General features: G+C 50.6%; 1 protein-coding gene across 1 annotated transcript in view; it reads left to right on the top strand.

The window, feature by feature from the left end:
* The first annotated feature begins 2,435 nt into the window (after window positions 1-2,435).
* The window catches only part of LOC106590754 (centrosomal protein of 192 kDa), an 87,191-nt gene continuing 72,806 nt past the window's right edge, over window positions 2,436-16,820 (top strand). The window contains 7 exon segments of the mRNA XM_045713563.1: window positions 2,436-2,542; window positions 3,416-3,637; window positions 3,840-3,953; window positions 4,912-5,066; window positions 7,162-7,223; window positions 10,058-10,199; window positions 12,860-12,975. Coding sequence (XP_045569519.1) covers window positions 3,471-3,637; window positions 3,840-3,953; window positions 4,912-5,066; window positions 7,162-7,223; window positions 10,058-10,199; window positions 12,860-12,975 — 756 coding nt within the window. The 5' untranslated portion in view covers window positions 2,436-2,542; window positions 3,416-3,470.

Consider the following 16,820-nt stretch of genomic DNA (forward strand, 5'->3'; position numbering starts at 1 on the left):
CTGACTACCATGTGAATCAGCCTTTACACTCACTACGTGCCATCCATGACTACCATGTGAATCAGCCTTTACACTCACTATGTACCATCCATGACTGACTACCATGTGAATCAGTCTTTACACTCACTACGTGCCATCCATGACTACCATGTGAATCAGCCTTTACACTCACTATGTGCCATCCATGACTGACTACCATGTGAATCAGCCTTTACACTCACTACGTGCCATCCATGACTACCATGTGAATCAGCCTTTACACTCACTATGTACCATCCATGACTACCATGTGAATCAGCCTTTACACTCACTATGTACCATCCATAACTGACTACCATGTGAATCAGCCTTTACACTCACTATGTGCCATCCATAACTGACTACCATGTGAATCAGCCTTTACACTCACTATGTACCATCCATGACTGACTACCATGTGAATCAGCCTTTACACTCACTATGTACCATCCATGACTGACTACCATGTGAATCAGCCTTTACACTCACTATGTACCATCCATGACTGACTACCATGTGAATCAGCCTTTACACTCACTACGTGCCATCCATGACTGACTACCGTGTGAATCAGCCTTTACACTCACTATGTACCATCCATGACTGACTACCATGTGAATCAGTCTTTACACTCACTATGTACCATCCATGACTGACTACCGTGTAAATCAGCCTTTACGCTCACTATGTACCATCCATGACTACCATGTGAATCAGCCTTTACACTCACTACGTGCCATCCTTAACTGACTACCATGTGAATCAGCCTTTACACTCACTATGTACCATCCATAACTGACTACCGTGTGAATCAGCCTTTACACTCACTATGTACCATCCATAACTGACTACCATGTGAATCAGCCTTTACACTCACTATGTACCATCCATGACTGACTACCATGTGAATCAGCCTTTACACTCACTACGTGCGATCCATGACTGACTACCATGTGAATCAGCCTTTACACTCACTACGTGCCATCCATGACTGACTACCATGTGAATCAGCCTTTACACTCACTACGTGCCATCCATGACTACCATGTGAATCAGCCTTTACACTCACTATGTACCATCCATAACTGACTACCATGTGAATCAGCCTTTACACTCACTACGTGCCATCCATGACTGACTACCATGTGAATCAGCCTTTACACTCACTATGTACCATCCATAACTGACTACCATGTGAATCAGCCTTTACACTCACTATGTACCATCCATAACTGACTACCATGTGAATCAGCCTTTACACTCACTATGTGCCATCCATGACTGACTACCATGTGAATCAGCCTTTACACTCACTATGTACCATCCATGACTGACTACCATGTGATTCAGCCTTTACACTCACTATGTACCATCCATAACTGACTACCATGTGAATCAGCCTTTACACTCACTATGTGCCATCCATGACTGACTACCATGTGAGTCAGCCGTGAATCAGCCGACTGAGGGCCCTGAGCACTTTACATTCTACTACTGGGTTTCTCTCATGAAACTACCAGACTGAGGGGCCCTGAGCACTTTACATTCTACCACTGGGTTTCTCTCATGAAACTACCAGACTGAGGGGCCCTGAGCACTTTACATTCTACCACTGGGTTTCTCTCATGAAACTACCAGACTGAGGGGCCCTGAGCTCTTTACATTCTACCACTGGGTTTCTCTCATGAAACTACCAGACTGAGGGGCCCTGAGCACTTTACATTCTACCACTGGGTTTCTCTCATGAAACTACCAGACTGAGGGGCCCTGAGCACTTTACATTCTACCACTGGGTTTCTCTCATGAAACTACCAGACTGAGGGGCCCTGAGCACTTTACATTCTACCACTGGGTTTCTCTCATGAAACTACCAGACTGAGGGGCCCTGAGCACTTTACATTCTACCACTGGGTTTCTCTCATGAAACTATCTGTCGTTCTCATACTGTACACAAATCACAGCGAGTATCTCTGAAGTCTATAGAAAGATGTCAGTCAGTCAGATATGGCGTGTTGTATTTACTGTGCAGCTGTCAGCTAGCCAAGTGATGGTTGCAGCTGCTGTGGGGAACATATGATACTCCTGCAAGTTCCCTGACCACTCCTTAGACTTAGGATTTATGATATGATATGGATGCTATTGAATCTGCAACAAGTGCTACACATTTTGAATATATGTATCACATACATTTCATGAGCAAAAAAAATTAAATACAATTTAACTATATATCACAACAATTAGTTGATGAGAAGCACTTCAATCCAATGCTATACTTTCAAAATGTAAGGACCATATCTGGTAAGGACATTGATCTGATATATATATATCTCTACAATTGAACTAATTCAAGTAAAATGACAGGATAACAATCCAATGGTGATACACCATTTCACATGGTCATAGAGGTTAGTCCAATCAAAACGTCTCTTTCTATCTACGTCCCGCCCATAGTGATGGTTGCTTAGCGCGGGCTTCCGGTGATTGATCCAACCGAATACCGTGTTTCTCCGAGGCTACTGGTCCGGTTTGTTACCACTTCTAACTTTAATAATACTTTATTGTGTGTTTTTAAAAAAAACTTTTCGTTAATTGTGTAGCGTAATAATTACTTAAACGTGTTGCTACTTTAGAAACAGTAACATTACTGTGAGGACTTCATGTCTTGCGGCCCCGTCTCGGTAAATTTATTGCGAGTCGGTTTTCACTCGGGAGACAAACTTCTTCATTTGTTGTGAAAATTGTAGCTCTGTTTACTTTCGGTATTTATTTATTTTTTTGGGGGGGAAGTACTGGCCTTAAACTATTCAGTAAGTTAGAAAACGGTTTATTTGTGTGCTCATCCACTTTGGTTAAAGTGTTTGTAGCTAGCTAGCTAACTAACTAGCTTTGACAAACTTTCCTCTGTGTCAATACAAGTTTGTTTTGCCAGGCCACAACGACAAACTGACTGGCTGCATTGATGTATCTAGATATCATATCTGTCCCTCTGATATTCACCTGATATCCACCTAATATCTATCTAATATCCCTCTAATATCCCTCTAATATCCCTCTAATATCCCTCTAATATTTAGCTAATATCCCTCTAATATCCCTCTAATATTTAGCTAATATCCCTCTAATATCCCTCTGATACCCACCTAATATCCACCTAATATCCCTCTAGTTGGAACAATGTGTCAGTGTTTTGTTTTAGTTTTGGTTACCTTGTAGCTTTGAGTTTGGACTGGAGTCAACTGACTGGGTACTTTGGCATTGCCGTCATGTGAACATCACGAGGAGGAATCTACATGACACTTTTAACTACAACACACTTTCCACTATGAACTTGAATTATTGCTCGTCTAACTGACATGTTTATCATGAATTGTGCTGAATGTTTTTTTTCTCCACTCAGTTGATGGTCTGCAGTAGAACCTGAGGTAGCTGGGTCCTAACCGTAGCCCAGCATCATGACAGAGAGTTTCAGCAACATCGAGGATGAGGCGTTCCCCAGTTTCCTGTCTACCTCTGTGGGCAGCAGCCGTGCCACCCTGGGAAACGTCACCCTGGCCTCCACCCTGGGGCTGCCCGTAGCTGCCTCCACCGTGGCTAAAATTAGAGCTGGGTCCGACAACAGGTGGGTCAGCAGCACCACTTACCCCCACCACCCGTCACGCCAACATCAATGTTACTGGAACACAAGGCCCTGCAGAACTATATGGGTTTTGGTTCTGGCTCGGTAACCTTCTAATACAGCGTTACCGTTATGTAGCTCTGATCAGTGTTCATAACTATCTGACTACTACTAAAAAAATGAATCTCAGTCCTTTTCTCTCCAGAGTAAATGCCGTCCAGGCGTCATATCTGGAGGACGGTCGGTTCTCTCTGGCTGACTCTCAGTCCAACAACAAGGAACAGGGGAATTTGCCCTCAGCTTCAAAGATGAGCTGTGAGTATCAAAGAGTTTTTTTATATTAGCAGCAGTGAAAGTCATGTCATGCAGTGCTCTATGCTGACTTGTTTTCCAAGGAGCACATGTGCTCCGAAGTTGAAAAGCAGATAATGATATTCAGGAACACCGTAAATGCAGGGTTAAGGAGCCCCGTGGGGGGGAAATGCAGGGTTAAGGAGCCCCGTGGGGGGAAATGCAGGGTTAAGGAGCCCCGTGGGGGGGAAATGCAGGGTTAAGGAGCCCCGTGGGGGAAATGCAGGGTTAAGGAGCCCGTGGGGGGAAATGCAGGGTTAAGGAGCCCCGTGGGGGGGAAATGCAGGGTTAAGGAGCCCCGTGGGGGGAAATGCAGGGTTAAGGAGCCCCGTGGGGGGAAATGCAGGGTTAAGGAGCCCCGTGGGGGAAATGCAGGGTTAAGGAGCCCCGTGGGGGGGAAATGCAGGGTTAAGGAGCCCCGTGGGGGAAATGCAGGGTTAAGGAGCCCCGTGGGGGAAATGCAGGGTTAAGGAGCCCCGTGGGGGGAAATGCAGGGTTAAGGAGCCCCGTGGGGGGGAAATGCAGGGTTAAGGAGCCCCGTGGGGGGAAATGCAGGGTTAAGGAGCCCCGTGGGGGGAAATGCAGGGTTAAGGAGCCCCGTGGGGGAAATGCAGGGTTAAGGAGCCCCGTGGGGGGGAAATGCAGGGTTAAGGAGCCCCGTGGGGGGGAAATGCAGGGTTAAGGAGCCCCGTGGGGGGGAAATGCAGGGTTAAGGAGCCCCGTGGGGGGGAAATGCAGGGTTAAGGAGCCCCGTGGGGGGGAAATGCAGGGTTAAGGAGCCCCGTGGGGGGGAAATGCAGGGTGAAGGAGCCCCAGTGCTCCTTCACCCTGCATGCGGTTAGGGATGTGAATATCCCCCATGTTTGCTTCAGTGAACGATGTTGCTCACATGGATCCCCTCTGTCTCTCTCTCTCCATCCTCTCAGAGATGCTGCAGATGACTTCATAGCAGCCCACCGGTTCTCAGACATGCTGGTGAAGGTGAATCTGGACCAGACAGAGCCCAGGACTAGAGCCTCCTCCCTCGGCCCCAACACACAGACTGGACCTCTCCCTGGAAGACACTCTGAACATGGAGATGGTAAACACTGTACCAGTTACCTTGGTTTGTGGTTCCAGTGTGGCTCTGTAGAGCATGGTGGGTCCAACACCAGGGTCCAGTGTGGTTCTGTAGAGCATGGTGCGTCCAACACCAGGGTCCAGTGTGGTTCTGTAGAGCATGGTGCGTCCAACACCAGGGTCCAGTGTGGTTCTGTAGAGCATGGTGCGTCCAACACCAGGGTCCTAGGGTCCAGTGTGGCTCTGTAGAGCATGGTGGGTCCAACACCAGGGTCCAGTGTGGTTCTGTAGAGCATGGTGCGTCCAACACCAGGGTCCTGGGGTCCAATGTGGTTCTGTAGAGCATGGTGGGTCCAACACCAGTCCAACACCAGGGTCCTGGGGTCCAGTGTGGTTCTGTACAGCATGGTGCGTCCAACACCATGGTCCTGGGGTCCAGTGTGGTTCTGTAGAGCATGGTGCGTCCAACACCAGGGTCCTGGGGTCCAGTGTGGTTCTGTAGAGCATGGTGCGTCCAACACCAGGGTCCTGGGGTCGAGTGTGGTTCTGTAGAGCATGGTGGGTCCAACACCATGGTCCTGGGGTCCAGTGTGGTTCTGTAGAGCATGGTGCGTCCAACACCAGGGTCCTGGGGTCCAGTGTGGTTCTGTAGAGCATGGTGGGTCCAACACCAGGGTCCTGAGGTCCAGTGTGGTTCTGTAGAGCATGGTGCGTCCAACACCAGGGTCCTGGGGTCCAGTGTGGTTCTGTAGAGCATGGTGGGTCCAACACCAGGGTCCTGGGGTCCAGTGTGGTTCTGTAGAGCATGGTGCGTCCAACACCAGGGTCCTGAGGTCCAGTGTGGTTCTGTAGAGCATGGTGGGTCCAACACCAGGGTCCTGGGGTCCAGTGTGGTTCTGTAGAGCATGGTGGGTCCAACACCAGGGTCCTGAGGTCCAGTGTGGTTCTGTAGAGCATGGTGGGTCCAACACCAGGGTCCTGGGGTCCAGTGTGGTTCTGTAGAGCATGGTGCGTCCAACACCAGGGTCCTGGGGTCCAGTGTGGTTCTGTAGAGCATGGTGCGTCCAACACCAGGGTCCTGGGGTCCAGTGTGGTTCTGTAGAGCATGGTGGGTCCAACACCAGGGTCCTGGGGTCCATTCCACCCATAAGTCAAATGGTTTCCATGTGTCACAAAGAGGCTTTGGATAAAAGCATCTGCAAAATGGCATTTAGTAGTAGTAATATTATTAGTAGTAATATTATTAGTAGTATTTATTATTAGTAGTATTTATTATTAGTAGATCAGTGATGTCCATCAGGCTGGTTCTCCTGTCCTTCACTAGTTGATAGATCAGGCTGGTCTCCTGTCCTTCACTAGTTGATAGATCAGTGATGTCCATCAGGCTGGTTCTCCTGTCCTTCACTAGTTGATAGATCAGTGATGTCCATCAGGCTGGTTCTCCTGTCCTTCACTAGTTGATAGATCAGTGATGTCCATCAGGCTGGTCTCCTGTCCTTCACTAGTTGATAGATCAGTGATGTCCATCAGGCTGGTTCTCCTGTCCTTCACTAGTTGATAGATCAGTGATGTCCATCAGGCTGGTCTCCTGTCCTTCACTAGTTGATAGATCATGCTGGGCTCCTGTCCTTCACTAGTTGATAGATCAGTGATGTCCATCAGGCTGGTCTCCTGTCCTTCACTAGTTGATAGATCAGTGATGTCCATCAGGCTGGTCTCCTGTCCTTCACTAGTTGATAGATCAGGCTGGGCTCCTGTCCTTCACTAGTTGATAGATCAGTGATGTCCATCAGGCTGGTTCTCCTGTCCTTCACTAGTTGATAGATCAGTGATGTCCATCAGGCTGGTTCTCCTGTCCTTCACTAGTTGATAGATCAGGCTGGGCTCCTGTCCTTCACTAGGTGATAGATCAGTGATGTCCATCAGGCTGGTTCTCCTGTCCTTCACTAGTTGATAGATCAGGCTGGGCTCCTGTTCTTCACTAGGTGATAGATCAGTGATGTCCATCAGGCTGGTTCTCCTGTCCTTCACTAGTTGATAGATCAGTGATGTCCATCAGGCTGGTGTGCTGTGTTAGCTAACAAACCAACTAACTGAGTTTCTCGTCTCCCTGTCAGATCTCTCTACGGGGCGGCTGGCCTTCACCAACCTGGTTAATATGGACTTTATGGATCTAAAGGTATCACACACTCTCAATGTCGTCTCATTAGCTTCTAGAGTGGTCTCCTTTCCCCCGTCCAGTATGGGTGGTAGCCTCCCCCCTGTCCTTTAGGGTCCAGTATGGGTGGTAGCCTCCCCCCTGTCCTTTAGGGTCCAGTATGGGTGGTAGCCTCCCCCTGTCCTTTAGGGTCCAGTATGGGTGGTAGCCTCCCCCTGTCCTTTAGGGTCCAGTATGGGTGGTAGCCTCCCCCTGTCCTTTAGGGTCCAGTATGGGTGGTAGCCTCCCCCTGTCCTTTAGGGTCCAGTATGGGTGGTAGCCTCCCCCCTGTCCTTTAGGGTCCAGTATGGGTGGTAGCCTCCCCCTGTCCTTTAGGGTCCAGTATGGGTGGTAGCCTCCCCCCTGTCCTTTAGGGTCCAGTATGGGTGGTAGCCTCCCCCTGTCCTTTAGGGTCCAGTATGGGTGGTAGCCCCCCTGTCCTTTAGGGTCCAGTATGGGTGGTAGCCTCCCCCTGTCCTTTAGGGTCCAGTATGGGTGGTAGCCTCCCCCTGTCCTTTAGGGTCCAGTATGGGTGGTAGCCTCCCCCTGTCCTTTAGGGTCCAGTATGGGTGGTAGCCTCCCCCTGTCCTTTAGGGTCCAGTATGGGTGGTAGCCTCCCCCTGTCCTTTAGGGTCCAGTATGGGTGGTAGCCTCCCCCCTGTCCTTTAGGGTCCAGTATGGGTGGTAGCCTCCCCCTGTCCTTTAGGGTCCAGTATGGGTGGTAGCCTCCCCCTGTCCTTTAGGGTCCAGTATGGGTGGTAGCCTCCCCCTGTCCTTTAGGGTCCAGTATGGGTGGTAGCCTCCCCCTGTCCTTTAGGGTCCAGTATGGGTGGTAGCCTCCCCCTGTCCTTTAGGGTCCAGTATGGGTGGTAGCCTCCCCCTGTCCTTTAGGGTCCAGTATGGGTGGTAGCCTCCCCCTGTCCTTTAGGGTCCAGTATGGGTGGTAGCCTCCCCCCTGTCCTTTAGGGTCCAGTATGGGTGGTAGCCTCCCCCCTGTCCTTTAGGGTCCAGTATGGGTGGTAGCCTCCCCCTGTCCTTTAGGGTCCAGTATGGGTGGTAGCCTCCCCCTGTCCTTTAGGGTCCAGTATGGGTGGTAGCCTCCCCCTGTCCTTTAGGGTCCAGTATGGGTGGTAGCCTCCCCCTGTCCTTTAGGGTCCAGTATGGGTGGTAGCCTCCCCCCTGTCCTTTAGGGTCCAGTATGGGTGGTAGCCTCCCCTGTCCTTTAGGGTCCAGTATGGGTGGTAGCCTCCCCCTGTCCTTTAGGGTCCAGTATGGGTGGTAGCCTCCCCCTGTCCTTTAGGGTCCAGTATGGGTGGTAGCCTCCCCCTGTCCTTTAGGGTCCAGTATGGGTGGTAGCCTCCCCCCTGTCCTTTAGGGTCCAGTATGGGTGGTAGCCTCCCCCTGTCCTTTAGGGTCCAGTATGGGTGGTAGCCTCCCCCTGTCCTTTAGGGTCCAGTATGGGTGGTAGCCTCCCCCTGTCCTTTAGGGTCCAGTATGGGTGGTAGCCTCCCCCCTGTCCTTTAGGGTCCAGTATGGGTGGTAGCCTCCCCCCTGTCCTTTAGGGTCCAGTATGGGTGGTAGCCTCCCCCTGTCCTTTAGGGTCCAGTATGGGTGGTAGCCTCCCCCTGTCCTTTAGGGTCCAGTATGGGTGGTAGCCTCCCCCTGTCCTTTAGGGTCCAGTATGGGTGGTAGCCTCCCCCTGTCCTTTAGGGTCCAGTATGGGTGGTAGCCTCCCCCTGTCCTTTAGGGTCCAGTATGGGTGGTAGCCTCCCCCTGTCCTTTAGGGTCCAGTATGGGTGGTAGCCTGTCCTTTAGGGTCCAGTATGGGTGGTAGCCTGTCCTTTAGGGTCCAGTATGGGTGGTAGCCTCCCCCTGTCCTTTAGGGTCCAGTATGGGTGGTAGCCTCCCCCTGTCCTTTAGGGTCCAGTATGGGTGGTAGCCTCCCCCTGTCCTTTAGGGTCCAGTATGGGTGGTAGCCTCCCCCTGTCCTTTAGGGTCCAGTATGGGTGGTAGCCTCCCCCTGTCCTTTAGGGTCCAGTATGGGTGGTAGCCTCCCCCTGTCCTTTAGGGTCCAGTATGGGTGGTAGCCTCCCCCCTGTCCTTTAGGGTCCAGTATGGGTGGTAGCCTCTCCCCTGTCCTTTAGGGTCCAGTATGGGTGGTAGCCTCCCCCTGTCCTTTAGGGTCCAGTATGGGTGGTAGCCTCCCCCTGTCCTTTAGGGTCCAGTATGGGTGGTAGCCTCCCCCTGTCCTTTAGGGTCCAGTATGGGTGGTAGCCTCCCCCCTGTCCTTTAGGGTCCAGTATGGGTGGTAGCCTCCCCCTGTCCTTTAGGGTCCAGTATGGGTGGTAGCCTCCCCCCTGTCCTTTAGGGTCCAGTATGGGTGGTAGCCTCCCCCTGTCCTTTAGGGTCCAGTATGGGTGGTAGCCTCCCCCTGTCCTTTAGGGTCCAGTATGGGTGGTAGCCTCCCCCTGTCCTTTAGGGTCCAGTATGGGTGGTAGCCTCCCCCTGTCCTTTAGGGTCCAGTATGGGTGGTAGCCTCCCCCTGTCCTTTAGGGTCCAGTATGGGTGGTAGCCTCCCCCTGTCCTTTAGGGTCCAGTATGGGTGGTAGCCTCCCCCTGTCCTTTAGGGTCCAGTATGGGTGGTAGCCTCCCCCTGTCCTTTAGGGTCCAGTATGGGTGGTAGCCTCCCCCTGTCCTTTAGGGTCCAGTATGGGTGGTAGCCTCCCCCTGTCCTTTAGGGTCCAGTATGGGTGGTAGCCTCCCCCTGTCCTTTAGGGTCCAGTATGGGTGGTTGTAATTCTGTCTCTGTGATCCAGGTCCGATTCCCCCCCGGCACCGTAGACGATCAGACTCTGGCCAGTGACGGCGCAGACAGCGACCGCTTCAGTGGGAGTGTCGCCAGCTTCCTGGCCAATGAGAAGCTCATGTCTGTGGACAGCATGAACAGTGATGTCACAGGTGAGGCTGTGAGACTTTCTGAACTATATATATATAGCTGGTGGTGGTTATAAGCTGTGTATTGTGTCTGAACTCCTCTCCTCTCTGCTGGTGGTTATAAGCTGTGTATTGTGGTGATGGTGGTTATAAGCTGTGTATTGTGTCTGAACTCCTCTCCTCTCTGATGGTGGTTATAAGCTGTGTATTGTGTCTGAACTCCTCTCCTCTCTGATGGTGGTTATAAGCTGTGTATTGTGTCTGAACTCCTCTCCTCTCTGATGGTGGTTATAAGCTGTGTATTGTGTCTGAACTCCTCTCCTCTCTGATGGTGGTTATAAGCTGTGTATTGTGTCTGAACTCCTCTCCTCTCTGGTGGTGGTTATAAGCTGTGTATTGTGTCTGAACTCCTCTCCTCTCTGGTGGTGGTTATAAGCTGTGTATTGTGTCTGAACTCCTCTCCTCTCTGATGGTGGTTATAAGCTGTGTATTGTGTCTGAACTCCTCTCCTCTCTGGTGGTGGTTATAAGCTGTGTATTGTGTCTGAACTCCTCTCCTCTCTGATGGTGGTTATAAGCTGTGTATTGTGTCTGAACTCCTCTCCTCTCTGATGGTGGTTATAAGCTGTGTATTGTGTCTGAACTCCTCTCCTCTCTGATGGTGGTTATAAGCTGTGTATTGTGTCTGAACTCCTCTCCTCTCTGATGGTGGTTATAAGCTGTGTATTGTGTCTGAACTCCTCTCCTCTCTGATGGTGGTTATAAGCTGTGTATTGTGTCTGAACTCCTCTCCTCTCTGGTGGTGGTTATAAGCTGTGTATTGTGTCTGAACTCCTCTCCTCTCTGATGGTGGTTATAAGCTGTGTATTGTGTCTGAACTCCTCTCCTCTCTGATGGTGGTTATAAGCTGTGTATTGTGTCTGAACTCCTCTCCTCTCTGATGGTGGTTATAAGCTGTGTATTGTGTCTGAACTCCTCTCCTCTCTGATGGTGGTTATAAGCTGTGTATTGTGTCTGAACTCCTCTCCTCTCTGATGGTGGTTATAAGCTGTGTATTGTGTCTGAACTCCTCTCCTCTCTGATGGTGGTTATAAGCTGTGTATTGTGTCTGAACTCCTCTCCTCTCTGATGGTGGTTATAAGCTGTGTATTGTGTCTGAACTCCTCTCCTCTCTGATGGTGGTTATAAGCTGTGTATTGTGTCTGAACTCCTCTCCTCTCTGGTGGTGGTTATAAGCTGTGTATTGTGTCTGAACTCCTCTCCTCTCTGGTGGTGGTTATAAGCTGTGTATTGTGTCTGAACTCCTCTCCTCTCTGATGGTGGTTATAAGCTGTGTATTTTGTCTGAACTCCTCTCCTCTCTGATGGTGGTTATAAGCTGTGTATTGTGTCTGAACTCCTCTCCTCTCTGATGGTGGTTATAAGCTGTGTATTGTGTCTGAACTCCTCTCCTCTCTGATGGTGGTTATAAGCTGTGTATTGTGTCTGAACTCCTCTCCTCTCTGATGGTGGTTATAAGCTGTGTATTGTGTCTGAACTCCTCTCCTCTCTGGTGGTGGTTATAAGCTGTGTATTGTGATGATGGTGGTTATAAGCTGTGTATTGTGTCTGAACTCCTCTCCTCTCTGATGGTGGTTATAAGCTGTGTATTGTGTCTGAACTCCTCTCCTCTCTGATGGTGGTTATAAGCTGTGTATTGTGTCTGAACTCCTCTCCTCTCTGATGGTGGTTATAAGCTGTGTATTGTGTCTGAACTCCTCTCCTCTCTGATGGTGGTTATAAGCTGTGTATTGTGTCTGAACTCCTCTCCTCTCTGATGGTGGTTATAAGCTGTGTATTGTGTCTGAACTCCTCTCCTCTCTGATGGTGGTTATAAGCTGTGTATTGTGTCTGAACTCCTCTCCTCTCTGATGGTGGTTATAAGCTGTGTATTGTGTCTGAACTCCTCTCCTCTCTGATGGTGGTTATAAGCTGTGTATTGTGTCTGAACTCCTCTCCTCTCTGGTGGTGGTTATAAGCTGTGTATTGTGTCTGAACTCCTCTCCTCTCTGATGGTGGTTATAAGCTGTGTATTGTGTCTGAACTCCTCTCCTCTCTGGTGGTGGTTATAAGCTGTGTATTGTGATGATGGTGGTTATAAGCTGTGTATTGTGTCTGAACTCCTCTCCTCTCTGATGGTGGTTATAAGCTGTGTATTGTGTCTGAACTCCTCTCCTCTCTGATGGTGGTTATAAGCTGTGTATTGTGTCTGAACTCCTCTCCTCTCTGATGGTGGTTATAAGCTGTGTATTGTGTCTGAACTCCTCTCCTCTCTGATGGTGGTTATAAGCTGTGTATTGTGTCTGAACTCCTCTCCTCTCTGATGGTGGTTATAAGCTGTGTATTGTGTCTGAACTCCTCTCCTCTCTGGTGGTGGTTATAAGCTGTGTATTGTGTCTGAACTCCTCTCCTCTCTGGTGGTGGTTATAAGCTGTGTATTGTGTCTGAACTCCTCTCCTCTCTGATGGTGGTTATAAGCTGTGTATTGTGTCTGAACTCCTCTCCTCTCTGATGGTGGTTATAAGCTGTGTATTGTGTCTGAACTCCTCTCCTCTCTGATGGTGGTTATAAGCTGTGTATTGTGTCTGAACTCCTCTCCTCTCTGGTGGTGGTTATAAGCTGTGTATTGTGTCTGTTTGATCCCCAGATGACGACGTCGACGTGAACGACCTGCAGGATGAAGAACTGGACCTGTACTTAAACCAGCTGGTTGGCCCTGCCATGCAGAGAGGACGGGTGGAGGGCCAGGAGATACCTGTTGCTGTAAGATGACCTCTCCCCTGCTTTCTCCTCTCTCTCCCCTCTCTCTCCCCCCTGCTTTCTCCCTCTCTCTCTCCCCTGCTTCCTCCCCGTCTCCTCTCCCCTCTTTCTCCCCGTCTCCCTCTCTCTCTCCCCTGCTTTCTCCCCGTCTCCCTCTCTCTCTCCCCTGCTTTCTCCCCGTCTCCCCTCTCTCTCTCCCTCTCTCTCCCTCTCTCTCTCCCCTGCTTTCTCCCCTGCTTTCTCCCCGTCTCCCCTCTCTCTCTCCCCTGCTGTCTCCCCGTCTCCTCTCCCCTCTCTCTCTCCCCTGCTTTCTCCCCGTCTCCCCTCTCTCTCCCCTGCTGTCTCCCCGTCTCCTCTCCTCTCTCTCTCCCTGCTGTCTTCCCCTCTCCCTCTCTCTCTCTCCCCTGCTTTCTCCCCGTCTCCCTCTCTCTCTCCCCTGCTTTCTCCCCGTCTCCCTCTCTCTCTCCCTCTCTCTCTCCCCTGCTTTCTCCCCGTCTCCCTGCTTTCTCCCCGTCTCCCTGCTTTCTCCCCGTCTCCCTCTCTCTCTCCCCTGCTGTCTCCCCGTCTCCTCTCCTCTCTCCCCTGCTGTCTCCTCTCCTCTCTCTCTCTCCCCTGCTGTCTTCCCCTCTCCCCTCTCTCTCTCTCCCCTGCTGTCTTCCCCTCTCCCCTCTCTCTCTCCCCTGCTTTCTCCCCGTCTCCCTCTCTCTCTCCCCTGCTGTCTCCCCGTCTCTCTCTCTCTCCTCTGCTGTCTTCCCCTCTCAACACATGTCATTGTTATATCTGTCTGTTTGTGCTTCTACACCTGCATTGCTTGCTGTTTGGGGGGTTTTAGGCTGGGTTTCTGTAGAGCACTTTGAGATATCAGCTGATGTAAGAAGGGCTTTATAAATACATTTAATTTGTTTCTTCGTTCATAATAATATTGTATTGATTTTCAGGACCAGCCAACCAACCAAGACTATTCATCTCAGCCCAGTTCCACAGAACCACAGAACCGATACCAGTTCCTGGATGACTATGATCAGGTGGATACCGCTCCTCCATGACTCTATTACTATGATCAGGTGGATACCGCTCCTCCACGACTCTATTACTATGATCAGGTGGATACCGCTCCTCCATGACTCTATGATCAGGTGGATACCGCTCCTCCATGACTCTATGATCAGGTGGATACCGCTCCTCCATGACTCTATTACTATGATCAGGTGGATACCGCTCCTCCACGACTCTATTACTATGATCAGGTGGATACCGCTCCTCCATGACTCTATTACTATGATCAGGTGGATACCGCTCCTCCATGACTCTATGATCAGGTGGATACCGCTCCTCCATGACTCTATGATCAGGTGGATACCGCTCCTCCATGACTCTATGATCAGGTGGATACCGCTCCTCCATGACTCTATTACTATGATCAGGTGGATACCGCTCCTCCATGACTCTATGATCAGGTGGATACCGCTCCTCCATGACTCTATTACTATGATCAGGTGGATACCGCTCCTCCATGACTCTATGATCAGGTGGATACCGCTCCTCCATGACTCTATTACTATGATCAGGTGGATACCGCTCCTCCATGACTCTATTACTATGATCAGGTGGATACCGCTCCTCCATGACTCTATTACTATGATCAGGTGGATACCGCTCCTCCATGACTCTATTACTATGATCAGGTGGATACCGCTCCTCCATGACTCTATTACTATGATCAGGTGGATACCGCTCCTCCATGACTCTATGATCAGGTGGATACCGCTCCTCCATGACTCTATGATCAGGTGGATACCGCTCCTCCATGACTCTATGATCAGGTGGATACCGCTCCTCCATGACTCTATGATCAGGTGGATACCGCTCCTCCATGACTCTATGATCAGGTGGATACCGCTCCTCCATGACTCTATGATCAGGTGGATACCGCTCCTCCATGACTCTATGATCAGGTGGATACCGCTCCTCCATGACTCTATGATCAGGTGGATACCGCTCCTCCATGACTCTATGATCAGGTGGATACCGCTCCTCCATGACTCTATGATCAGGTGGATACCGCTCCTCCATGACTCTATGATCAGGTGGATACCGCTCCTCCATGACTCTATGATCAGGTGGATACCGCTCCTCCATGACTCTGTGATCAGGTGGATACCGCTCCTCCATGACTCTGTGATCAGGTGGATACCGCTCCTCCATGACTCTATGATCAGGTGGATACCGCTCCTCCACGACTCTATTACTATGATCAGGTGGATACCGCTCCTCCACGACTCTATGATCAGGTGGATACCGCTCCTCCATGACTCTATGATCAGATGGATACCGCTCCTCCATGACTCTATTACTATGATCAGGTGGATACCGCTCCTCCATGACTCTATTACTATGATCAGGTGGATACCGCTCCTCCATGACTCTATGATCAGGTGGATACCGCTCCTCCATGACTCTATGATCAGGTGGATACCGCTCCTCCATGACTGTATTACTATGATCAGGTGGAGACCGCTCCTCCATGACTCTATGATCAGGTGGATACCGCTCCTCCACGACTCTATGATCAGGTGGATACCGCTCCTCCATGACTCTATGATCAGGTGGATACCGCTCCTCCATGACTCTATGATCAGGTGGATACCGCTCCTCCATGACTCTATGATCAGGTGGATACCGCTCCTCCATGACTGTATGATCAGGTGGAGACCGGCTCCTCCATGACTCTATGATCAGGTGGATACCGCTCCTCCATGACTCTATGATCAGGTGGAGACCGCTCCTCCATGACTCTGTGATCAGGTGGATACCGCTCCTCCATGACTCTATGATCAGGTGGATACCGCTCCTCCATGACTCTATTACTATGATCAGGTGGATACCGCTCCTCCATGACTCTATGATCAGGTGGATACCGCTCCTCCATGACTCTATGATCAGGTGGATACCGCTCCTCCATGACTCTATGATCAGGTGGATACCGCTCCTCCATGACTCTATGATCAGGTGGATACCGCTCCTCCATGACTGTATTACTATGATCAGGTGGAGACCGCTCCTCCATGACTCTATGATCAGGTGGATACCGCTCCTCCACGACTCTATGATCAGGTGGATACCGCTCCTCCATGACTCTATGATCAGGTGGATACCGCTCCTCCATGACTCTATGATCAGGTGGATACCGCTCCTCCATGACTCTATGATCAGGTGGATACCGCTCCTCCATGACTCTATGATCAGGTGGATACCGCTCCTCCATGACTGTATGATCAGGTGGAGACCGCTCCTCCATGACTCTATGATCAGGTGGATACCGCTCCTCCATGACTCTATGATCAGGTGGAGACCGCTCCTCCATGACTCTGTGATCAGGTGGATACCGCTCCTCCATGACTCTATGATCAGGTGGATACCGCTCCTCCATGACTCTATTACTATGATCAGGTGGATACCGCTCCTCCATGACTCTATTACTATGATCAGGTGGATACCGCTCCTCCATGACTCTATGATCAGGTGGATACCGCTCCTCCATGACTCTATGATCAGGTGGATACCGCTCCTCCATGACTCTATGATCAGGTGGATACCGCTCCTCCATGACTCTATGATCAGGTGGATACCGCTCCTCCACGACTCTATGATCAGGTGGATACCGCTCCTCCACGACTCTATGATCAGGTGGATACCGCTCCTCCATGACTCTATGATCAGGTGGATACCGCTCCTCCATGACTCTATTACTATGATCAGGTGGATACCGCTCCTCCATGACTCTATGATCAGGTGGATACCGCTCCTCCATGACTCTATGATCAGGTGGATACCGCTCCTCCATGACT

Source organism: Salmo salar, unplaced genomic scaffold (assembly GCF_905237065.1).
Source record: "Salmo salar unplaced genomic scaffold, Ssal_v3.1, whole genome shotgun sequence".
NCBI classification, from domain to species: domain Eukaryota; kingdom Metazoa; phylum Chordata; class Actinopteri; order Salmoniformes; family Salmonidae; genus Salmo; species Salmo salar.